This window comes from Diachasmimorpha longicaudata, chromosome 11 (assembly GCF_034640455.1).
Source record: "Diachasmimorpha longicaudata isolate KC_UGA_2023 chromosome 11, iyDiaLong2, whole genome shotgun sequence".
NCBI lineage: Eukaryota > Metazoa > Arthropoda > Insecta > Hymenoptera > Braconidae > Diachasmimorpha > Diachasmimorpha longicaudata.
In genome coordinates, this window is record NC_087235.1 from 1,423,782 (window position 1) to 1,449,890 (window position 26,109).

General features: G+C 40.9%; 2 protein-coding genes across 4 annotated transcripts; one reads left to right on the forward strand and one right to left on the reverse strand.

The window, feature by feature from the left end:
* Nucleotides 1-4,073: 4,073 nt before the first annotated feature.
* Nucleotides 4,074-24,712, reverse strand: LOC135167151 (uncharacterized). Of its 3 annotated transcripts, none has more exons than XM_064130032.1 (7): nt 24,594-24,712; nt 24,243-24,521; nt 23,909-24,059; nt 23,507-23,836; nt 23,337-23,436; nt 22,998-23,270; nt 4,074-7,852 (listed from the first exon to the last, which is right to left on the reverse strand). In XM_064130032.1, exons 1-7 carry the CDS (start codon nt 24,658-24,660, stop codon nt 7,799-7,801), a joined length of 1,254 nt encoding a protein of 417 aa, XP_063986102.1. In that variant the 5' UTR covers nt 24,661-24,712; the 3' UTR covers nt 4,074-7,798. The 3 variants fall into 3 exon arrangements, with proteins under 3 accessions (XP_063986102.1, XP_063986103.1, XP_063986101.1); XM_064130033.1 differs by having other exon boundaries at nt 22,967-23,270; XM_064130031.1 differs by lacking the exon at nt 4,074-7,852 and having other exon boundaries at nt 21,743-23,270.
* LOC135167166 (uncharacterized) lies at nt 14,989-16,139 on the forward strand (the record flags this gene model as incomplete). Its single annotated transcript, XM_064130057.1, has 1 exon — nt 14,989-16,139. A coding segment is annotated over one exon (1,128 nt), but the record flags the coding sequence as incomplete, so codon positions are not given.
* Nucleotides 24,713-26,109: the final 1,397 nt, after the last annotated feature.

The following is a 26,109-nucleotide window of genomic DNA, read 5'->3' on the forward strand; positions in this document are numbered from 1 at the left end:
GTCGCAGCCTTGCGGTAGAGCACACAGACATATGCCTTATACAAGAGCCCTGGCATCACGGAGGCTCGGTTAAAGGCTTATCTGGAGGCGAGGTGGAGCTATTCTATGCCCGGGCGACCTGGGCCCCGGGCCTGCATTGCTGTCAAAAAAGCGTGCGGAGCCAGGGGAATGGCTAACTTCTGCCACAGAGATTTGGTGGCGGTTGTCGTGAGACTTCTGGGGGAGGTTGAAGCGGAGGACATTGTGTTCTGCTCGGCTTACTTCCCGCATGACTCGCCGACACCACCACCTACCAAGGAACTGCGTGATTTGGTAAATCACTGCAGAGCCAAAAAGCTGCCACTCATCATAGGGTTTGACGCAAATGCGCAGAACGTGATGTAGGGCAGTGAAAGATGTAATGACAGAGGCACTGCTCTCCTGGAATTTATGGCAGACGTGGACCTGGAGATCCTAAACAGGGGCTCGAGGCCTACGTTTGTCATCTCTCGCTATCAGTGTATCATTGACGTAACCATGTGCACCCGCCGGCTGGCGGGGCGATGCCGGGAATCGAGAGTGGACCGGGAGGAAACACTCTCCGACCATCGACGCATTAGATTTAGCATTAAGGGCTGTGCCAAACTACAGCAGGACCGCCTGCGCAGAAACCTAAGGGCCACCGACTGGGACTCCTTTGAGAGGAACCTGGAGGAAAGGCTCAGGGTAGGACGTGTAAGGCCCTGCAGGGAGGACAGGTTGGAGGACGAGGTGGAGAGAATCCACGTTGCCCTAACCGAGTCCTTCCAGATGGCATGGCCGGCTAAACGACGCATGCAAGGAAACAAAGTGCCTCGGTGGAGTCGTGAGCTGGACAGGCTGAGAAGCCAGTCCAGGAGACTCGGGAATCGAGCGCCCAAATCAAAGAGAGCCGAAGACTGGACTCTGTACAGAAATGTGCAGAGGAGTATAAGAGGCTCATAAAACAATCAAAGGAGCTCACCTGGAGAACATACTGTGAGGAACTGGAGGCGCTTTCAAGCATCTCCAGACTACGTAGGGTTTTCTCGGGGGGCCCTGCACATGGGCTGGGTGGAATCGCGCTGACAAGAACCGCGAGAGGTCCTTGAGCATCTGGTTCGCGCGCACTTTCCGGACTCTACTATAGAGCACCCTGGAGAGTACCCTGAGGCCGACTGGACGCGAACAGGAAGCAGCGATCCCGACTGGGAGCTAGCCGCAAGAATCGTAACGCTGGACAGGCTGCGATGGGCGGTGGACGCCTTCGAAATGTACAAGAGTCCGGGTCCGGATGTGATACATCCGGCCCTCTTGCGAAGAGGGGTTCCATTGCTCCTGCGCACACTGATACCCGCATTTAGGGCCTGCCTAGCATTGGGCTATGTGCCCGGGAGGTGGCGGGAAGTCAGGGTTGTCTTTATCCCTAAACCGGGTAAATGCAGCTATGACAATGCGAAAGCCTACAAACCAATCAGTCTAAGATCCTTCTTGTTGAAGACGCTGGAAAGGCTGGTCGACAGGCACATTAAGGAGGGGGCACTGAGGTCTAACCAGATATGCTCCTCACAACATGCTTATCAAGCTGGGAGATCAACTGAGATTGCGCTGCACCACTTGGTAGGCACAATTGAAAATGCAAAGGAAAGGGGGGAGGACACCCTTGGTGTCTTTATAGACATCGAAGAGGCCTTCGACAACACCTCCTTTGATACGATGGAGAAAGCGGCGGCATCTTTTGGGATCGAGGAGTCGGTCACCAAATGGATAGCCGCCATGCTCCGAACTAGAGTTGTCCACTCCACCCTTGGGGACAGTGTGGTAAGGGCTGCGGCGGGGAGGGGCTGTCCGCAGGGGGGTTATCTCCCCTCTGCTATGGCTCCTCGTTGTCGACGGCCTCCTCACTGGACTCGAGGAGCTAGGGGTAAGGACAGTCGCATATGCAGATGATGTAGCACTGCTGGTAACTAGCAAGGACGCGAGCATGCTACATTGCAAAATGCAGAAGGCGCTGGACTATGTTCAGCACTGGTGCACATCGAAGGGCCTAAGGGTAAACCCAGGCAAGACGGAGATAGTGCACTTTACAAGCAGAAGGAGGGGTGCCATTAAAGCTCCCTCCATTTATAACACAGTGCTGAAATTCTCTGGGAAAGTCAAATACCTAGGTATTTGGCTCGACAAGAAGCTCAGCTGGAAAAGGCATATCGCCATGCAGACCAGCACGGTCACTATGACATACTGGGCATGCAGGCGAATGTTCGGAAGCACATGGGGTCTAAGGCCAAGGATGGTCAAGTGGATCTACACGGCCATTATGATCCCACAGCTAACATACACAGCCGCAGTGTGGTGGCCAGCCTTGAATAAGGCCTGCCACAGGAAAGCGGTGGACAGAGTTGGCAGGCTTGCGATGCTGGGCATAACAGGGGCCCTTCGTACGACTCCGAGCTCAGTATTGGAGGCCCTGCTCTTCATGCAACCGCCACACCTGATTATAAGGGAGGAGGCGACAAAAGCGGCTGCAGGGAACGTGGAAAGGAGCCAGGATTGGGCATGCTAGTGTCCTCCGCGCAGACAGAGAGCTGGAAGGGCTACTGTCGCGCGCTGCTGACGCCTGCAGACCCAGATGGCACTTTCGCAGAAAGTTCTCTGTCAACCTTGGATGGGGAGAAACCCCGTCAGGAAAGGACGCGGACTCGGCGCCGCCCCGTGCACTGGTCTGGTATACGGATGGATCACGGGTGAGCGGACGGGCAGGAGCGGGGGTCTGGTCAGAGGGGCCCGCAATAGCGAGGGCCGTCGGGCTGGACTCGCACGCAACCGTGCTCCAGACTGAGCTGGCTGCTCTGAGGACCTGCGCCAGGATGATCCTGGAGAAAGGGGACAAGGGCAAAAAGATCTTCATCTACTCAGACAGCAGACGCGCGCTGAGGGCAATACTCAGGTATGAGTGTGGCTCTCAGTTAGTGGGTGAATGCGTTGAGCTGATGGAGGAAATTGCCGTAAATAATCGGCTTGAGGTGGCTTGGATTCCGGGCCACGCTGGCATCAAACGCAATGAGAAAGCTGATGAGTCATATATTGCAATAATTAACTAAGATTTGAGTTCATGAGTATATTGAAGCCACACTTAAAATTTGTTTTCTTTTTTTGTGTATTTTAATATCATATTTTTTTAAATATTTCAGTTCCCAAAAATCATCGCAGGCATCACAACATATTCTTATTGAAACTGGACGCCACCCTGATCATTCAAACACAAGGCATAGTATCAATCTTGTGTAAGACTTTATTAATCGAATAGTACCAGACTATTTTAATTTTTATCTTAGATTTTATTAACATATTTATATTTTTTATAAATATAAATGTGTGTTTATATTTGTTAATATGGAACAACAATAGATGCTGTATTTGTGAGATATCTTGATGATGTTTCATCCAATACTTTTGTAAAATACTTTAGTTGTCATCGACCAATCGTCACAGTAATACCGGCAGAGGAAACATCGAATATAACTATTACTGAAGTCACAGATGAAAATATTTAAATTGTGGCCCCTTGATATTAATATCGAATTTTTATATCACATGTAAATAAATGTTTATCAAATAAAGTTACCATTTTTTGTAGGAAATTCGTAATACTTCAATTTTTCATTAGGCCATATTTAATTCCTGTAATAATATCATCTTCTATGCATAGTACTTGTACACACACGATGTTTCACATCTGCCAGGCGTCCCATGACGGCTTACATTTTTTTTTCAGTCCTCAGTGAAACCGGACAGTAGTCGGCCCCAGTGCCTCCCTTGAACCTCAGCACCTCCTAAGCAAGTCATGTTTTGATGCGGATTCTCATTAGTACCACCGACTAGAACATTGCTATCTGGAGAATATGATCAGGTGCCTGCACCAAGACTTCTGTCTCCGACAATGGGGGTCGTTTGGACCTATTCATACTCTTATTTTGCGACGAGAAGAGTGTATAAGACAGTCGTTGTATATTTTTAGCAGGTCTTCGCTTATTATCGGCATTGCAGCTTTTAATATATCCAAGCTGAAGTTGTCTGGCCCTGAGCCTTTTTGAACTTCATCTTGTTTATGCATGCAGTTAGCTGTTCCTTGGTGAAGAGCCTCATTTCGCCTTCTGGTGTTTGCCTGTTCAGGTCCCGCACCCACCTATGGCCCTCTGTCTCTCCGTCCTCGCAGTCTTCCCGAGACAGCTTATTCATCATGGCATTGGCCGTGGCTTGCCAGTCAGTAGTGTACTCATTGTCATACTTTATGTTATTTATTACATCTTTGCTCTTGATTTTCCCTGTTTGGAGTTTGTACACAAAACTCCATGGATTTTCGTTCCCGTTAAGGGTGACGAATTGTTTCCATTTACTTGTACGTGCTTCAAAAATGTTTTCAGTGTAGATGCATTTCTCCCTTCTGTATTCTTCGAGTTTCTGTGCTCTTTGTAGGATCTTTGTTTCTTTGAAGTTTCCCTCTAGCCCTGTATGCCCCTTTTTTCGGTCTGGCGAGGTCAGGATTCCACCATGGAACCTTCCTGGCTCGACTATTCCGAATAGGTATGGATGCGTTAGAGGCTTTGCGTAGCGCTTTACTGAGGTGTATTACCTGCTCAATGACCTGAGTTCGGTTAGTTAGATCGCTATAGGGTTTACTATAGCGATTCATTTTTTTCATTTCCCTCCCCTGTCTCTTACCCACCGCCGCCAGTCATCTCTTTCTGCCGCTTCAGGGGAGTAGTACGGTATGGTGGGGACACCACCACACTCGCATGTTTTCCTCACCGTCGTGCGAGCGGTTGTCCCACGCCCCTGATTCGTCCAACTTCAACCCTGAATAAGTTGAAGAGGGTGCGTCTGATCAAAAAGTCGCTCAGGACTTTTCGATCCAGAATTTCACCCCTAACTTACGTTTAAAGTCTGGACGTTCAATTCTGGGACACCCTGTATAGTATTATATTTCTAATATTTAGTGATTCCGGGAATTCCCCAATATTACAATACCGAGCCAATCACAGCATTTCTTGCTCGATATAAAAGCTACGACTTGCTCATTTTTAGTTAGTTACAATTAACCGTTCAATACAGTCCACTGTGAAATTGTACAATTCATAATAAGCCAAATACATTCTTTTCGGAAGTATCTCTCAAACGATACACCTTTTGTCACGGCTATTTGCCGGATTTCAGCCATGACTTTTCTTGCTCTTCTGCAGTTTAGTTGCACTACTTTCAAGCCCACGACCTGTAAATTTTTAGACTATCTATTGTCCGTAATCTATTCATTCGACTAGTCTTTCCAAGGCCTGCTTGTGTGATGGGCAGTCCTTGTGTCTGGCTACATGATTATGCAGCTTCTTTAATTGGTGTCAGTTCACACATTGGTGTTTCTGCACATTTTGTTTATTTGGGCACGCAGGCCTCTTCTGTCCCACGGTTGCACAAATAGAGCAACACGATTCGGTTTCGCAATGCTTTGCCAAGTGGCTGAAGTCTTGTCATTTAAAGCATCGCGTGCCCTGAAGGGAGTCACGGATTCTACAAGCGCTCTATTGAATATTGAGGCGCTGTTTAGCTAACATTTTATTCCTAATGTATGGAGATACCTCCGCAACCCAGTTCATGGTTTTACCACCATTTTTTCCCATCCTAAGTTTCAAAGTTAATTGCTTCTTAAATTTTCAAGGGCGTTTTTCAGACTGTCGTGTCATATGCAGCTCAAGGGTAAGTGGACCGGTGCACACCATACGAGTGGAGGAAGCAGCTCCGTACCGCACAGAGGAGCACGCTGCTGACAGTTACTGGCGCGTATAGGACGGCTTCGCACGGAGGACTCTGCGCAGCGGCGGGAGTTCTTCCTATGGATCTTTTATTGAGCGAAAGAGCAGTGCGCTACCACACCGAGAAAGGCATTCCGGTTAGAATAGGTACCGTAGAAGTAGACTCCGCGAATCCGCGCGTTATCGACAAAGGTCGTCCGATTGCGGCCGTCGAGGATATAAAGGCAGAGATAGGAAATCTCTGGAGGAGTGGGTTTGAGTAGGCTTCAACCGCGAGGAGCGTCTTTGCGTTCTTCATCGATACTACGGCGCACCTGGACGCTAAGTGGGTCGAGTGCGACCACTGGATGTCGCAGGTCCTGACAGTGCATGGGCGATTCCGGTCTTATCTTCAAGACCGGCGCCTTGCCCAGTCAAGCAACTGCCAGTGCGACCAAGCTGACGACAAAGTCCAAAATTTCGTTATGGACTGTCCGATATATGCACCATAGCGGCAGTGCATGACTGGGAATTAGAGTGTCCTCTTCTCTTTTCTTCTTCTTCTTTCCCTCTATTTCTTTTGATACTAAATATCCTTATCCACCCTTCGCATGCTGGGTGTCAGGCTGACACCAAGGACCACCGTCTCGAGATTCCCCGCGGGAGCCATGCCTGTGTCCGTCATTTTTGGCTCGACGCCGTCATGGTTGCTAAGTGTCCTTCGGCGATCTGAACTAGCCGACAGTATGGATTCCCCTCCTCCCCACGGCAGTGGGTAGAGTAGATGAATACGCCATGCGAGGTTGCCGAAAACCATAACCTGGCAAGGTTGTTTTCATAATAACGCATTGAGTAAATTAATAGGCCATGCGAGGTTTCCGAAAACCATAACTTGGCAAGGTTGTTTTCATAATAATGCATTGAGTGTCACCTCTTTTCCCGCTCGTTGCAGAAGTGTATGGAGTGTGCCGACTTTCTATACGATGAGAGAAACGCCCTGCTCGAGTTAGGCATCGAAAAAAGTCGTGCCATCGCAGGGAAATGTCCTCCAGCTAGCTGGCAGATCTGGATTTTCCCAAGAGTAAAGAGACCCTGCACGGGGTTAATGAATTGATTTTTTCTGTATATTCCGGCCCTTGCTGCCCTCTAGCTGGTAATTAGCCGTACCAAATCCCTATACATGCGACTGTGGACATTGATGTCTATACTACACTGCATTCACACGCTCATATAACATAGAGGTGGGTATAGGACACCACAGAAAGAAACTTATCCGGTACGGGCGATCTGCCTATCGAGAGTTTCCCACTCATCGGAGCCTCAAATTGTGAAAAATTCGCACCCGCTGGGATTTGAACGCCCCACCTCTCGCACACCAGGCTCGCTCCTAAACCCTTTGGCCACCGATGTCGGTAAGGAGGTTCGTAGATTTGTCCGAAAACCATGTTGTACGTCACAAACAATTACGTCTTACTTAACCGATAGTCTTGTATTGCATACCTAAACCGCTCGATTTTTCTTGGAAAGACTAGAAAATCCGTTAAGCAGAGCCCTCTCAGGGCTGATAAGTGAAATTGTGATTCCGTTGCGTTGACGTGATAATTGAAAAAAGTGTTTAAAATTAGTCTATGTCTAATCACTGTTTTCAAAATCTCCACGTCATTTTTCATAGAACTTTACCTTCTCTAGTATTTCATTGACGGCACGCATTTCTTACATTTGAGAATAAACGAACACCGCCCCTCCCCCGCCCGTTATTTGTTGTGAAAGTGACTAATGTATGATGTCATCATTCCGGTCATACGACACAGGTACATTTTTCATTATTTTGCAACAAATAGACAAGATGCCAGGGCTAGATTAAGGATTTATTAACATTCTTCATGTCCATCATTATCTTTCTCTCTGAGTGGAGATCACTTAGATATCATTTTTTATTCTGAATATCAATTTGAATTCAGAACTCGTTTACATACATGATGTGGAAAAAACCCATTATCATAGCCAGAATCCTGTATTCATTCGTTAGCTCTCTTCAGTAACGCCATCGCTGAATAAGATTTAATGATTACCTGCACAGGTAAATATACTACATTACTAAATGCACTTGGTACGTACAATGATTAAACCAAGGGGTATCCAAGCATTCACGCCCGAAATCAAGCTGGAAGTCAAAAGGGGTAATCAAATTATCGATGTGTCGGGGAACTGATCGGATGGGTGAGACAATTCATGGAATGGCCACTTTTACCGTCCAGAGACATACACAGCATAGTGTAGATACAAGATTGTGTGAGCACACGTGTGTGTGGGGGAGATGAGGGGAGATAGCTGTGCAGAACTAAAAGTTACCCAAGATTGGTCAACAATTTCTCCCGAGTGATCGACGTTATAAGGACAATACATTATACCATAAAACGGCGTAAGAGCTTTTGGCCACCGCGGAACCTACGGGCACGCACAACTAGGTTGACTCTCTCTGTTCCTGGACCTTTGTTGGGCAGCAGCGGGATTCTCCAACCGGATATTAGCTTGAAAGACTGTTCTGCCCCGAGGGTTGCATGTGGCAGAACAAACAATGAGGCCATCATGAGCGTAAAAAGTAAGGTGAGCCAGGTCTTCCTTCTTTTGGAGTAACCCATTGAGTCCCTCTTTGTTTATAAGTGAGCATTAGCTTCCCGAGGATGTGCCCATTCCTTACGTCACTTCTTCAGTACCGCGTAACTCTCAAGATGTCGGCGATTACTTACGAATCACTCCTGGCAGTATTGCACCGAACAGGCATATGCGACACCGTCCTCCGGGGACGTGCAGTACGTGCAATCGTATCCCAGAAGTTACCCCAACTCTCGCCCCAGCGATCCACCAAGTAATATTGCAACTCATATATGACGACTTGGGCAGCACATTTTCTTGGTGCTCTGGATCACGTTCAAGCAACAGACTTCATTTCCTCCGACTGTTACCGCTCTCACTGTTCAAGAATCGGACGATTCTCATTCACTCGGTTTCACCTTCTGCCACCACCTGTCTCGGAATGTGGAAGGACTTTTCGGTGCCAATCAGTCATTCATCACCCCGCCATCAACCCTACGATAATCGAGCAGGCATTAGTCTTCTCACCTAACCGTACGTCTCTACTCTAAATGGATTCTGCCTCTAGAAGCTCCAAGTTGGAATTCCCATATGTGGACTTGTATTTTCCAAGAACTGTAGGGGAAATTCGAACTATAGCGACAGGGTTATCGACAGTCAAACTATGTTATAAGACTCAGAAGTGCGGGTTTATCCGAACCACTATCCGGGTTAGAAAAATAAATACGGGTTACATCTGGTCCAGATAAGGTTGCCTCATTTCAAAAGTCAGGTCCTAGTCCGGTCACCTAAGGTTTAGCACATCAGGATTTTATCTGGAGTGTAACGCACTATCAAGCGCGAGCTGCATCAGGTTGATTCTGGCTCTGGTTGGCTCTGGACCTAATGGGACAACCTTCTAAGGTCTCATTCCAACAAATATGAATCTGCTTTATGCAATACATTAATCCTTATTTGATTAATTCTGTCACTATTGATTTATACCGATTCGTATACTATTACGGACTATTCAAAAAAAAAGAAAAGAAAATGGTTCCCACCAGTTTCGAATTTAAGTCTTCTCAGAGGCTCTCGAGTTTTCAGAAAAATTGCAAAAAAAACTATAATAGAATTCAAATATTATCTTATCTAAGGTAGGCAAGTTTATCGTTCCAACAATATCTAAAATTATTTTCTTCTTGGCGCTAAGAAAAGGTGTCATGGTCGCGGCATTTTAAAAAAGCACACCCATATTTATGAGAAGAAAGCGAAAAAGAAAGAGAAAATAGGTACAAGGAAGAAAGAAATGAGTTAAATGAGGTATTATGAAACACCCCAGATTAAAAGCCCTCCCATTTTTAGATTATATCTTAAAAATTATAATTATTAGCCAATTATCAGTACAATGAATTGGATACTCCAGATATTAGAAAATAAGATATAAGCAGAACTTATTTTTAGAATTATGTATGTGGCACCATTATTTCCCCATCTAAATGATCTAACGCACGGGTTACTATTATTTTTTCTCGTTCGTTCGAAGATCTATCTAGGCGTTAGTTCTTTCATGTATTTATCATTAGGGTTCAACCACCGAAAATCTTCTTTTACACGAGGGAAATCCTCGTAATCACATTTCGGGATTTCTTGGGAGTATAGGAGACGAGAAAATGCAAGATCATCAATGGGAATTGTTTTGTGTGTGGAGTCTCTAGGGATGTGGTGTGAAATTGGTTTGTTTGGGTCATCTTAAATGAGACCAATCCTATCGCAATAAGTGAAATATTGTGGTTTAATATGCCCACATCTTAAGTGATCTTAGAGATTTGCATTCAAATGATCTTAAGTTTTCAATTTGGCACGCCCCCTGGTGTTAATAGGAGCCTTATTGCTAAACAATAGTAAATTATTCTTGTCTTTTCATTGATAAATTCATCATGAAATGAATGATTGAGTATGGTTTGCGCATCTAACTAAATAATCTAGGTCAACTCCAAGATATTTAATGGTATCCTTATTTAGAATTACTAAATTTTCATTTATCCCCAGATCGTCGATTTTAACTTCAAAATCTTTGATACTTTTGTCAGTTTTGTTGACACAAACTGAGTACCGTTTCGAAATGGTATGACTTCACTTTTACTGGGATTAACCTTTAAATTCCACGCTGAATACAGTGTTAAACTGGGTAATATTAGCGAAATGGAAACCTAAACCATGAATTACAAGTACATAAAAGACATAATAGAGACTGGCCAAAGTTACGTATGTTCCTCATTCTCTGCTGTATCAGCCGTGAGAAAAATGACGTTTTTTAAGAGGTAAAATATGAGATCCACCGGCGTGATCTATGCCTTGTTTTTCGTAACCTACGGGATCTCGCTCATCCAAAATGCTTGATTGATAAAATCGTAAATGCAATCGTAAATGTTTTGCTTTGAAAAAATTATTTGAGCAATATCAAATAGTTACATGTCAGACGACTGTGAATCATCAGAGCCTGACTCTCAGTGACATTTTTAAAAAGTTTCTTGAAAGCAATTAAAAAATATTAAGTACGGAAAACCAAAAAGTTATAGTTGCTGAACGCTGACGGAAAAATCGACAGCAATGTTGATAACACAGTAAAAATATGAAGAAATAGGGAGCAAATTAGAAAACTGGAAATGAACAAAATAACCAACGATTATGACAAATCGTAAATATGGTTGGAATAGCATTCAAATCGTTGGAAGACGCACAAAAAACATGATATAGTCACAAAAAAAAGAAAAATCATTGTAAATTTGAGAAAAAACTAAAATTATTACTAACATCAATGGGAGAAATGCGAGATAAAAAATTTCCAGATTTTTCAATTCTCTTAATTTTTGCCATTTTGTCGAATTTTCCCTTGTTCTCCTCCGCTACCCATTGATAAGTTATTATTTTTCATGCTTTGCAATTTTTATTCATCTTGTAACATCCGTCGAAAAATACACATTTTGAATATTTGTTCTGTTATCAACATTTAGAAATCATGTTTCCGACGTTAGATTATTTGTCTTAAGATTCATAATAGTCAGCGGCATACAAGTGTACTATCTATACGAAGTCACCTTTTGAAAGTTATCTTGTTATCAAAACCTACGGATCATGCTCTCCACGTTGCATTGTTTACTTTGGGACACATAAAGGCCTACTGCATATGAGCAAACTAACTAATCATTTTCCAGTCGAAATATCAGAGGAAACTCATTGGCAGACTGTGGACTCGAATAGGGTCTTTATCACATTAAATATACATCAATCCACGCTCTATATTTTCTTTTGGTTCCTTGATAATAAGTTTCGTTTCAATTCATATTTAAGCCTCAAATAAATGGCAAGATTAGGTTTCATTTCTTCCCGAGCTCTTGATAGAATTTACCTTGTAACAGGAAGTGACAAAAACCTTCTTGATAAAATTCCTTTATTTTAGTTTGTTTTTCACTGTTCAATTTAGTATTTAAAATTGTGGAAGGAGAAAATGGGACCTCCCGAAACAATTGTCATTGGTACAATGGGGTAGGAAAAGTCCGCCCACATTTTCAATGTCTGATGTGGAGAGATCGGAGTTAACCCTGAAGCATCGAGACTAGAGTACGAAGTATAAAAAATCGGGTTCCCAGGTTAGTAACCATCAGACCCCTAATTTTCTTAATATCTAAGAACACACCCTCAAGTTGAAGAGATAAAACCACATCCCCGTGTATTTCCTCCTCAGTTAAGGGGTTATTCTCATGTGAACGCCTATATTTTACCACTTTTTCGGAATTTTTTTTTTATGCGACAACAAACTTCAATCATGTTGATTTTTCAATATATTTTTATTTGTATTTTGAAATATACGAAAAAAATTTTTTTTTTCATTTTTTACATTTTTAACATATATTTTTTTCAAGTCAAAGTAGTCCCCAACAAAAAAAGGTAGTTCACTGGTCAAGGTGATAGCGGCTGTTCATGTTGTCTGACATAAAAAAATCGAATGGATTATTATTCAGTAGACCTGTGGCTATCGTCCCTACCAAATATAATCAATTTCATTAAAAACAAAAAAAAATATCGAACTTCAAAAAAAAAATCACGAAAATCTCCTTCTTTTTCGTTACAAATCGTTTAAAAAAAATATGAAGATGTTGTCGAAAACAAACAATTGTGGTAGGGACGATAACTATAAATGAGTAGAAGAACATATGTAAATTTTAAAGCAATCGGTTGAATACTTTTTCTTGTAGGACCTTGACCGTTTCAGAAAATGAGGATTCGAGAAAAACGCGTTTAAAGTTGAAAACCTGGTAGACAATCGCTTACGACACGTCGGCGACTATGAGCTATAACTTATGAAATACTATGAATTTCGGTCTGAATTTTTCACAGCATGTTTTCAATAGGTTTTACTGTCAAAATATCGAAAAAAAAAATCGATTTTTTAAAGTGCTCACATGAGAATAACCCCTTAAGGGCAGTTAACCATAATTAAGCACAGTTAAGTTCAGTATTAAGATCAGTTCTGTACTCTGTGGCAAGTCCACATTTATTCCTTAACTCCTCAAGAAATAATTGAAAAACTTGAGTATTAAAATTATCAGTGTGGTAAATTCTGGTGTGTTAGAAAATTCATTATAACTTCCGGTGTTTTCGAATTTTCCATTAGCGTTCAGCAACTACGAAATTTTTGAATAATCTAATACTTGCATACTTGTTATTATTTAAATAAATATTCATTTGGCCTCTCTGAGTCATCTTCACAATTGCCTTGAAAAAATTTGCAAAAAGTCTATCAGAGAGTTCGGCCTGGATAGTTAAAAATCGTCTGAAACATAATAATTTATCTTTTCCCAGAAGAGTGGTTGTTCAGTCGATTTCAGAATGTCACGTGATTGAGGTCTCGTAAATTATGGGAAGAGAAACGTAAACTACAACGGGGCTCTTAATTCACCTCCGAGGTCTGACCTCATGATTTGCATTTATTGAAATGATAATTTACGTTTTGTTGAGACTATTATGCGACCACTTGTGCATTACATTTTAAATCTCATATTTTACGGTTAGGTTATTCTGTGGGTGCAAGAAAGTTCACTCTACGGGTCTGGAAGTTATTAAACAATCTTTGATTTCATGAGGGATATTTTTTGTTTGGAATTTCTTTTCTATCTCTAACTGCATTATTATAAACAAGCATAAGTGATATGATTTCGCTAAAACTATTATTATATTCGTGAGGAGTCATCTCAACAAGATAGATTTTTATTTAAAAAATGTTTCAGAACAATAGAAAATATCATTCAAAATTTTTCCGACTCCAAATTGAATGAAGATGCTCCGATTTTCGTCATGAATGATCTGGATAGCCTTATCCGGTCAAGCAATTTCATACAATAATATTTTGGTTACAGACAGACACCCCTCCCCCTGCCACACACGTGCTGAATACTTGAAATATGCATATATGAGGAAAATTTGATTTTCAGGATGATACAAGCTGAAACCATTTTCGGCCATAATTGAAATATCCGGTTATAAACGGCTCCATGTAAGTTAGACTCGGTTGGAGTAAGGTTTGCAAGGAGCTAAGGTCAGTATTCCAGTGATATAAACGACATGATTGTACTTGTCAATATCGGCGGCATATAACTAAAGTCAATCTCTCCAATCACGTATCCAGAATTCTCTGATCCTTTAGTGAGAAATACGCTATGGATCATGATCTTTCAAGCTTCAATAATGTCTTTCACATTATCAATATCAAAATATGAAAATATGAAATATACCAATTGAGTAACTTTTTTTACAATATATCGGTGAGGTTATATGGTTCCAATAGTATATGTTGAAGTTATTGAAGAAAAATCATTGGAATAATACAGGAAAAATAATGTTACGTAGGACGCCGTGAGAATCTAAACGTTATTTTTGAAGCGGCAATTTGGTTCATTTTAGTTGAATAGTCCATGTACTCGGAGGAAGTGATTAATACTGGGTGCACTACTCTGGAACGGAACTTTGCAATGAGAAGCATCGTGTTCAGGCGAAGCTTGGTGACGGAAACGTGTTTGGAATAAATTTCAAAACTCCTGGCTATTGAAAATTGATTTTGTTTAATAAGGAGAGCGACATGAGCGGATACCTATCGATGAGTGGAACGCAGTAGTTCAGTGTTGTCCGCGTCATCCTATTGTGGGAAATATCTTTACGAGGGGTCCACTGGGTCAACCTATAGTAAACGTCTCCGAGAAGTGCTGATACACTAGGGTTGTTTATGACCAAAACAGCCCAACACGTGGACAATCCAAGGAACAATGGGGCCTTGTCTTTGGGACCCTTCCCACCCTGGACGAGTTGAGGGCGGAGGTCACTCTAGACTGAGCTCTCGAGGAAAGCACCCGAGTTTTCCAGCGCAGTAAACCTTTAACGTGACTTACATCTAAAAATTGTTGTAACTTAATCTAAATAAATATTGTGAACATTTTGATGAAAATAATCTATTTTAAATCTCCAACATATCAGAAGTGGGATAACTATCGAAAAATACGTGCTTCTAAAATCATCTTGAGAATAACTGCAGTGAGATCATCAGTAACTGAACGAAGGGATCAGTGACTAATATCAGTGATACAACTTTTTATTGTGGAATCACGACTATTTAAGTGTGAAATTGACAGTGAACTGGTTCGTTCGTGATTTAAAAAAAACGATTGCTAATAACTCAACTTCACGGAAAAGACACCACAATGAAGTTTCGCAAAACAAAGGGAGCCATATCCAACCTGATGACCAGCAAGGCAGATCATATACTCCAGAAGGTGATCCACCGGGTACAGGTAGAGGGTCTTACAATCCCGTGTGCTGTGATGGTACTTCCGTGTCCGGTGAGTCCGACTATGCTAGATGGTTGAGAACCATAGAAAATTTACGGTCAACGGGTTCAAGTAGGTCGACTAATTTTGTGAATGAAAAGGTACTGCCGCTATTTGATCCGCGAAACAAGCAATTATCAGCAAGCGACTGGTTGAGGAAGGTCGAAATGTGTGCGATGATGTACGGGTGGGACGACATACAAAAAATGTATTTTGCGCAGTTAAAATTAAGCGGCATAGCTAGACAGTGGTATGACGGATTGAGAACTCCACCGATTACGTGGGTAGAATTTAAATGTACGGTGTCCCGTCAGTTTGCGCAGGATGAAAATTTCGGGAAATATTTTAGAGAGGCTGATAGATATACAAGTTCGATGGCCGCATCATTGCAAGAGTATTGTTACGAAAAAATAAGTCGGATCAATCGTCTGGGATTCGATATCCCCGAAGAGAAATTAGTCCAATTCATCATATTCAGTATTGATGATGAGAATATCCGGAACAGTTTATTAGGGTCAACTAGAACAACAATTGCGGAATTGAGTAGTTGTTTGGGAAATTTTGATTCAAAAAGCTTGAAAGAAGCAAGAATTACGACAGAAAAAAGATCTTTTAGTCAAAATGGGCCGAGAAATAGGGATAAACGCATGGAAAAAGTTATTTGTTTTAATTGTGGCCAAAGGGGGCATCGTAAAAATAATTGCCCAAATAATAAAGAAAATCATAACGAACTTAACAGCAACAAAACCAACTCACAACTAGCACATACTTTCCAAAATTATGATAAATCGAGAAACAAATGCAGCTATTGTTATCTGGCTGGCCATAAGGAAAGCCAGTGTTATAAGAAAAAGAGGGAGGAAGAAGGGAAAAAGAAAGCATGACTAACCCGAGAAGGAAAAACTTCACAAATCCCGGAACAGACCATCTCGGTGTTAGAAGTGGTGGTAAATCAACCCAAAGTAAACCAACCTGTAAAGGAAGGATTCTTTGGAGAGATATCGAAAGAATGCACTATAAATTTTGGTAGCGAGTGCTCTATTATACGACAAAGCCTAGCACAAGAATTAGAACTTGAAATAAAAAATACTAAAAAGTTATTGTCAGCCTTTAATCACTCAATTGTAGTACCAATAGGGTACGCAAAGACCAAAGTCAGCATAGACAATATACCATTTAAAATTAAAGTATACGTAGTGCAGGACGATGAAATTTCTAAAGAAGGTTTAATACGGCGAAATGTTTTTAAAAAAACCGGGATCCAGGCTATTTGTGATGCGACAGGACTCACTTTCATCTTAAAAAATAATGATCAAAAAAGAAATTACTCAATGGAAGTTAATATGGTTAACCTGCAAGGTAAAAGGGCGATAGAGAACGAAGATATCCAGAGTGAACTTGCAAAGGGTCTCGAAAAACAAACGCAATTACAGGAATTATTAAATAAGTATCGCGATACTATTGCATTGTCAATGGGTGAGTTGGGCACTACCAAAGCCGGCGAAATGAAAATCGAATTAACATCCGATGTACCTATCTTTCACAGGCCCTATCGTTTAAGTAGAGCAGATCGCGAAAAGGTCGATTCAATAATATCTAAATTAGAAAGAACTGGCATCATCAGGGAAAGTCAATCACCTTATGCGAGCCCGATGTTATTAGTTAACAAGAAAAATGGAGAGAGTAGAATGGTGGTAGACTATAGAGCCCTCAATAAAATAACGAAGAAAATTAAATACCCTTTGCCACTAATTGATGATCATATCGACCAACTTCGGAATAAAAGTATCTTTACATCATTAGATTTAAAATCTGGTTTTCATCAAATTCCCATGCATCCGGAGTCAATTGAGAAAACTGCATTCGTTACACCTGACGGGCAATGGGAATACTTGAAATTACCTTTTGGACTTGCTAATGCACCAGCGGTTTTTCAAAAAACAATGAGCAAAATCTTTAAAGGCATCGCTTTAGTGTACATCGATGATATTTTACTAGCAACGTCAACTGCGGACGAAATGTTTCAAGTTTTAGAAAAAGTAATGACGATCTTACGAGATAATGGCTTAACATTAAATTTAAAGAAATGCCGATTTTTTCAAAATAAAATAGAATATTTAGGGCGAGAAATATCGATTGAGGGCGTTCGTCCAGGTACGCATAAAATAGATGCCGTCTTGAAAGCCCCTGACCCGCAAGATATTAAGGGCATAAGGCGATTTCTAGGCTTAGCTAATTACTTTAGAAAATTCATTAAGAACTATGTATTGATTGTAGCGCCAGTGACTAATCTATTACGTAAAAACACACCTTGGGTTTGGGGCTCAGCGCAAAAATCGGCTGCCGCAAAAATTAAATCTATGCTAGCAGAGAGACCCATATTGTCCATTTTCAACCCGGACTTTGAAACTGAATTACATACCGACGCTAGTTCAATAGGATTAGGAGCAATACTAATCCAGAGGGATGATAAGGGTGTTAAACATGTAGTAGCATATTATAGCCGTAGGACTACACAAGAGGAACAAAAATACCATTCCTATGATTTGGAGACATTAGCCATAGTTGTTGCGGTGAAGGCATTTCGAGTGTATTTGTTAGGCATAAAATTCGTTATATATACAGACTGTAGTGCAGTAAGAGCCACGGCAAGTAAAAAAGATATTCAACCACGAGTCAGTAGGTGGTGGATTTATCTCCAAGACTATAACTTTGATATGAAGTACTGTCCGGGTAAACAAATGTCTCATGTAGATTATTTAAGCAGAAATGCAATAGAATGTAACGTAATAGATGTAACGGAAGAAGAATGGATTAAAGTAGTTCAATGTCAGGATCCTGATATGGAAATTATTCGAAAAATATTAGAATCAGGAGAAATTAATTCCGAGACTAAACAATATTTTGATACATATATGCTAAAAGGTGGAGTAATTTTTCGTAGAACGGGAGATGGCAATAAATGGGTGGTTCCCCGTATGTCACGATTTCATGTTGTTAGATTATGCCACGACGAACAAGGACATTTTGGTCTTGAGAAAACGTTAAATAAAATTAAGGAACACTACTGGTTTAAGAGCATGAGACGATTCGTTGAAAAATATGTTAAATCCTGTTTAAATTGTCTGTATTACTAGGGCACCTCAGGTCGTAAACCGGGGCTCTTGAATTCCATAGAAAAAGTGGCCGTGCCGTTCCACACCTTACACATCGACCATGTAGGACCATTTGTTCGTAGTAAACGTAATAAAAGCTATACAGGGTGTCCCAGAATTGCACGTCCAAACTTTAAACTTAAGTTGGGGGTGAAATTCTGGATCGAAAAGTCCTGAGCGACTTTTTGATCAGATGCACCCTCTTCAAGTTATTGAGGGTTGAAGTTGGACGAATCAGGGGCGTGGAATACCCAGTCGCACGTCGGTGAGAAAAACATGCGAGTGTAGTGGTGTCCCCACCATACCGTACTACTCCCCTGCAGCGGCAGAAAGAGATGACTGACGGCGGAGGGCAAGAGGAAGGGGAGGGGAAATAAAAAAAATGAACACCCGCCCGCTACATAATAGTAGATTATGACATGAGGACGATAGGTGGAGGATTGTGAGAAGTGTGAAGTTTGCAGCACGAGGCGTGACAAGTCGCAGTCGAGGCGAGCCGGAGGCTTCGCCCCCCCCCCCCCCAGGGAAAAACAGAAATAGACTTAATTAAAAAAAAATTATTCTTTAGAAAAATACATAAACAATATCAACTAAAGAAAACGAATCTTAACGTTTTGCTTAGGTTCTATTGTCCATGGTTGTGTTCATCGAAAGAAGAAATCATACGATTGCAAAATTTATTCACCAAAAAACATTTTATAATTTGTATCAATTTAATTTTATAAAATTTTATAATATTAAAGCATTATTAATCTTTTAGTATTTCGATTAAGGTTCGTTTTCTTTAATTTATCTTGTTTATGTATTTTTCCAAAGAATAATTTTTTTTAAATTAAGCCTATTTCTGTTTTTCACTTTTCATGTTAATCGAAATACCAAAAGATTAATAAGTGCTTTAATATTATAAAATTTTATAAAATTAAATTGATACAAATTATAAAATGTTTTTTGGTGAATAAATTTTGCAATCGTATGATTTCTTCTTTCGATGAACACAACCATGGACAATAGAACCTAAGCAAAACGTTAAGATTCGTTTTCTTTAGTTGATATTGTTTATGTATTTTTCTAAAGAATAATTTTTTTTTAATTAAGTCTATTTCTGTTTTTCCCTGGGGGGGGGGGCGAAGCCTCCGGCTCGCCTCGACTGCGACTTGTCACGCCTCGTGCTGCAAACTTCACACTTCTCACAATCCTCCACCTATCGTCCTCATGTCATAATCTACTATTATGTAGCGGGCGGGTGTTCATTTTTTTTATTTCCCCTCCCCTTCCTCTTGCCCTCCGCCGTCAGTCATCTCTTTCTGCCGCTGCAGGGGAGTAGTACGGTATGGTGGGGACACCACTACACTCGCATGTTTTTCTCACCGACGTGCGACTGGGTATTCCACGCCCCTGATTCGTCCAACTTCAACCCTCAATAACTTGAAGAGGGTGCATCTGATCAAAAAGTCGCTCAGGACTTTTCGATCCAGAATTTCACCCCCAACTTAAGTTTAAAGTTTGGACGTGCAATTCTGGGACACCCTGTATACTGACAATAGTTGATGGCTTTACCAAATTTTGTATTCTTGAACCCGTGGCTGATACTTCTGCCCGAGGAGTAATAAAAACGCTCCAGGAAGTATTCGCAATTTTCGGAGTACCATCACGTGTAATTAGCGATAGAGGGTCAGCCTATACTTCGCACCGATTCAGAAAATTCATAGAAGAATTGGGAATAAAACACATTTTGAACGCGGTGGCAACACCACGAGCCAACGGACAATGTGAGCGCGTGAATCGGACGCTGCTGAACTCACTAGCGGCGACCTGTGCAGGTAAACCTGAGGAAACCTGGGATGAGTATGTCAAGGTGGTCCAAAGTGGCATAAATTCCTCGGTGCATCGAACCACAAAGAAAACACCAACACAATTATTGTTTGGTTATAAGCCACGTGGTATGGCAGATGCCAAACTAGTGGCAAGTATACAGGACAAACTAGATCAGATAGATCTCGAGCAATTGCGCTCGGAAACCAAAGAGATTTTTGATAAGGATCAAGAACCTCAAAAACAAAGATTTGACAGCAAGAGAGTGGAGGCACCAAAATATGTAGTAGGTGAAGTCGTCATGGTAGCGGCTAGCCCTACAGCGACAGGAGAAAGCAGAAAGTTAGTCGCGAAATCAAAAGGGCCATTTAAAATCACAGCCGTATTGCCAAACGATCGATACGAGGTGCAAGATCTCAGAAATTTAAAGACGGCTCCAAATCGGCGGAGCATAGTTGCTGTGGACAGCTTGAAGCGCTGGGTTACTTTCGATGCAACTCAGTAATCGAAAGATAAAAATTGATAAATTCAGTTAGAAAAGTAAGTTGATATAACTGATGATCGTATTTCTATTTTTGTTTCAGTCTCACATTGTTGAAGACTGAGTTGAATACTTGGGGCAGTCTGTTCTTCAGTAGAAGACTGTGTGAAGCCTGTTCTTTAGTAGAAGGCTTAGGTATGATAGCCTGTTCTTTAGTAGAAGGCTATAACAGTCGGTTCTTCAGTAGAAGACTGTGTGAAGCCTGTTCTTTAGTAGAAGGCTTATGTATAATAGCCTGTTCTTCAGTAGAAGGCTATGACAGTCTGTTCTTCAGTAGAAGACTGTGGTACTCTGTTCCATGTTGGAACGAGACAGAATGATAAAAGATCAGCAGTTCAATAATGTACAAATTATTGATTGATCTTGAGCCGTAGTTAGTGTCCTTGAGACCTGAAAGTGAGATGATCACTTTAGGGCGGTCACCGATGGGATACTGGCGAGGTTCGACCATAAAATTCTAAAGGAGAATTTTATAATCACTGGAGTTCCAAACTCTCGAAAAGAAATTATTTCGCTGGGCTGATTAGTGGGCAGACTTGGAGCTGATCACCCAAAAGTGGACTCACTGATTAGCAAAGTGAAGTAATAAACAATTTCATTGTCGTTTACTAATTCAATTGTAAAATAGAACTGTTATAGGAAGGATTGAGTACATCGAGGTCGATGTATTTGTCAGTATGGCCGAATGTGGGAAATATCTTTACGAGGGGTCCACTGGGTCAACCTATTGTAAACGTCTCCGAGAAGTGCTGACACACTAGGGTTGTTTATGACCAAAACAGCCCAACACGTGGACAATCCAAGGAACAATGGGGCCTTGTCTTTGGGACCCTTCCCACCCTGGACGAGTTGAGGGCGGAGGTCACTCTAGACTGAGCTCTCGAGGAAAGCACCCGAGTTTTCCAGCGCAGTAAACCTTTAACGTGACTTACATCTAAAAATTGTTGTAACTTAATCTAAATAAATATTGTGAACATTTTGATGAAAGTAATCTATTTTAAATCTCTAACACTATATGTATGCTCCCCTTAGATGGCGAGATAAACGATCGAGTTTTTCGTTTAAAATTCATAAATAAAATTTGCAAAGCGCTCCCTTCAGCTTATGAAGAGAGCAGTTACGGAAAATTGAAAAACAGTTTGTTGGACCCTTGTGCCCATGAGGGTAATTTCGGGTTTGATGCATAGAGATCACTCGTTACAGCAGATACAAACTTCGACCCAGAGAATTAATGAAAAAAATAGATGGGGATTTATTTACGCTAACAAACCCATAATGAGCCAGAAGAGATAATTATGCAGATATTACGAAGGACTGAACGGGCCAATCCTCGTGATCTCAGGCCATGTTTCAACGCCGATCAGTGTTGTACATGAACGATGATTTAGGACAGTGTCTCGCAACCTTTTTTAGTGTGCGGCACGCTAACTGAGGAATTTTTTTTCCGCGGCACACTAAGCTAAATAAATTTTCGGAAGAAAACGTATGTTTAAGAATAATTAAAAAAATTTGTTTTACAAATAGGTACATTAATTAATATTTGGTACAATAGGAAGGAATATATTTTTATTTTAAGCTTAATGTGATGGATGGGCTTGTTTCTGGGAACAAATTTGCATTATTCGTACCCCCTCGCTTGTGCATCTTGTTCTTACGACAAAGTTTGGGAGGGCAATCCGAGTACCTGCGTTCTGGCTAATTTAGTTAAAGTTAAATGAATACTTTTTGAGTAATTTTATAGTTATCAGAAATTGGTTTTTAGATTAATCTCAGAATATCTAGTGCAACTTGGATAATCTTTTGCAGCACACTTAACATTCTCCCGCGGCACACAGTTTGCGGGACACTGATTTAGGACAATAATCAATGAAGCAAGTTAAATTCAAACCGGTGTTCAAAATCTCCCTTGTAATAAACTTATCACTTGGCGTATATTAAATATTTGGGGGATTTTTGGGGCATGTTTTTTGAACCAAAAAATACAGTCGTTTATTCGACTTGCATTGAAGAGAGCAGGGCTATTGGGTGGGTGCACTACTTACACACTTGCTTTCCACTTCCCAATAAGCTCCCAATTGCCGCACCTTCAGCTTTTAAAAATCTTTAAAAAATGTGCTTTCTATTGAGATGATTAACAGGTACTTTCGATGTAAAATGGTGTGCTGGCTTCGAGCTTCAGATCGGACGTTTGGTTTTGGGTCCCTTTGTATGATAAATAATTGAAACCGTTCACAGCATCTCTTTGAATTTTCTTTACATTTTTTAGAGTTGGTAGTGAAAGTTGAAAAACACCAAAAGCACTGAGATATAGTGGTTTTCGAGTCATTGCTGAAAAAATTTGCATGTTCCTCTGAAATTCCCTATCACCCTGATACCACTTTGATTTGTATGCTGCTGAGCTGATGAGTTCACTTTCACAGATAATCATACTCCCACCCCAGCAGTAAACGACCAATTGAAACATAATGCTCAACAGCGCCAAAATTATTTGTCCAGCAAGAACGGGGTGGCCAATGCTGGCTGTTTTTGTCTTAGAGAATTAGTAAAATAATATAGTTGACTTTTGTGGTTGATCTATGATTAATAACATACTCACAACAAATAAGTGGATTCCAGTGAGGGATATCATTATTGCACTTGAAGCTAATTGAGGAAAGAGAATGATTCCATAGACCTTCTGCATTACTTCCACCATTCTAGAAATCGATAGCGTAGAGATTTAATCGCAGAACATAATATGAAAAAAGTTTTTTAATGAAGTATTACTGGACAATCAGTTGATAATGTTGAGTGCAATATATCAATTCTTGATTGGGAGTTGAATGTAACTGTTCGACGTCAATTTGACTGAAATGCAAATCATTTGATTCCACATTGGCTGATATTTCATTGCAAGCAGAATCTCTATAGCTCTTAAAACATTTTCTCAGGCGAAAGTTGAGAATTTTCAATTGAGTTGAAAGATGAAACGTTAGGGACATGACTAAGCAGTCGTTGGCTAGAACAGTGAAAGACATGATCGTGAACATTAAATAATCTATCACCAGTAATATCCAAAAATTCCATCTCTCAACAATCCGTCTCAAGCACGTATAACTGTAACAATAGTATTAGTGTAATAGTATCATCAATAATGATATGCGCATCAGGGCGTTTGCATTAAGATACCCGATTAAGATATGATCGAGTGTCCTTCGATGCTCATTCCAACACTCTGAGTAGAAAAATAAACCGCAGAATAATGCGTCTAGTATCCATATCATGGCGAATAAGTTGGACTGTTTGATGACTTCTGGTATGATTTTATCTCTGTAAATGGCTGAAATGATTATTGGAGATTATGTGTACGGTTTCTGTTTTAAGTGGTGAACCCTTTCAAGTTGACCATTTTATTAGAAAATGGCTAATTTGTACGAACTTCCTCTATATCTACCATTTTCCGATCAACTTGAACCGGTTGATCATTTGGTTATTGATTTAACATTAAATCGAATTAAATCACCAGTTTCTTTGGAGCATGGGCGACCCCTTTCCCACATAAGAGCAGTGGCGAGGAATTTGATATCGGACCGATGCCATAGAAGGTTGATATTTTTTATACAGCCACATGTGAAAGCCAACGCCAGAAATGCCGATAACGTAAAACGCTCAAAATCATAGTGCACTGACCAAGCATGGATCATGTATCCGTGTATTCGTATAATTTCAATGCTAAATACCATCACGGTACAGTAAATCATATACAGCCATTTTCGATGATCATTATATGGATTCCATAAACCTTGGAGTCGAAGAGGTTTAATCAGAATAAAATTAGATATGTAATATAAGGTTCTATTAATACGCATTTTACCACTAAACGTTAAATAGTTGAAATTGAATTGGAGGTATGATTTAGGAGAGAGCGGTGCACGAGCCATTTCCGAACTGGCCACTACATTGCTGTTGCTTTGTAAGGCGAGAACAGCAACAGTATGAGAATATCACTCTCAGGGGGGGAGGGGATAATTCAGTAATATTCTTGGAACATCGCATTATTCATTCATGACAGCTACGTTGTACGAAACCACTTTTGCCAACGAACATTCATCATTCATAAGAGGGTGAAATAAATATGAGCACGTATTATTGATGTCTATGAATCATGGAGTTATAATAAAGCAGAAAAAATTGTGAGAGGGAGAAATACTCAGTTGTGAGAAGGAGCCCAAGAGCACTAAAACGGAAATTATTTTTCCGGCCAGTAGCGCTCCAATGAGTATATTAAGACGCGATTTTATCGTAATTGCCTTACAATCTTGTCGCTTTGAGCGGTTTTTGTTGCAGCTCGGTTTTGTGTACTCCGCTGCTGGAATCAACGTTTGGATAGTTACTCGGTTTTCATTTTTAACAGTTCACAATAATATATAATTTAATTACCGATTGAATTAACGTACATCTGTCAATCGAACTAACAACAAAAGGCACTAGAAAAATTGAAGAATATGGAACAAGATCAGAGTCTGTAGAATGGAGAGAATATAACATAATTAGATATTTTTTTATTCTCAATATTTGTGCATGTCCAGGACGTTCTATTCTCTTCACACTCGATTGCTACCTTTTTATGGAGGTCGTCCATCTCTATGAATTCCATTATTCACTATACATAGGCTATTTAAGGTATCAACGAATGCTACTCTGCTACCCTGAAGTACCATCGGGGCACGTTTGAATTGTCGGCTTCGTCTTCCTCTTTTTGATATTTCGGTGCTGCACTCGAAGCCATGAATAAATAAAAACATACATGTCATACTTATGGTGGGGGAGAGAGGGAGAGAGAGAGAACATTTTTGTCACGGAAAAATGTAGACAAGCACACCCTCGATCCCTACTCATCGAATAGAACGGGGGGAGGAGGAGGGGAATAGGGTGAAGAAGGAGATCGAAAAACTATTTTTCTATTTGTTAGGAATAAAAATGTTATCATTCTACTTTGGCAAAAAGAATTACAAGTACCTCGCTACTATATAACTCCCTACTCTATAATTGAAGGTATTGGGAGAAAGCGAACAAGGTGATGAGCGCGAAAATCCCATTATCTCCGATTTTTCTAGGGAAAAAAATTATGCCTGGCGTAGGTAGTACTGAGCAACATCTTTCTTATGAGAAATAATTTACAAGCACTCCATCGACCGGTACTAATTGACTGCAAGCATTGGGAAGAGAGGAGCAGGGCGATGGGGGTGAAAAGTGCATTTGTTTCTAATTTGTGAGAAAAAATAGTAGATTATGGCATGAGGACGATAGGTGGAGGATTGTGAATCGTGTAAAGTTTGCAGCACGAGAGGTAGACTTGTCACGCCGAGCGCTGCAAACTTTACACGACT

Bases quoted from the DNA above. Each gene is read 5' to 3' on its own strand.
- LOC135167151 (XM_064130031.1), bottom strand. From the start codon at position 24,660: ATGGCTCGTGCACCGCTCTCTCCTAAATCATACCTCCAATTCAATTTC. The intron at 24,522-24,593 runs GTAAAATGCGTA...TTCGACTCCAAG, and splicing joins CAACTATTTAACGTTTAGTG to GTTTATGGAATCCATATAAT. The intron at 23,837-23,908 runs GTATCTTAATGC...CTATTGTTACAG, and splicing joins CTCGATCATATCTTAATCGG to TTATACGTGCTTGAGACGGA.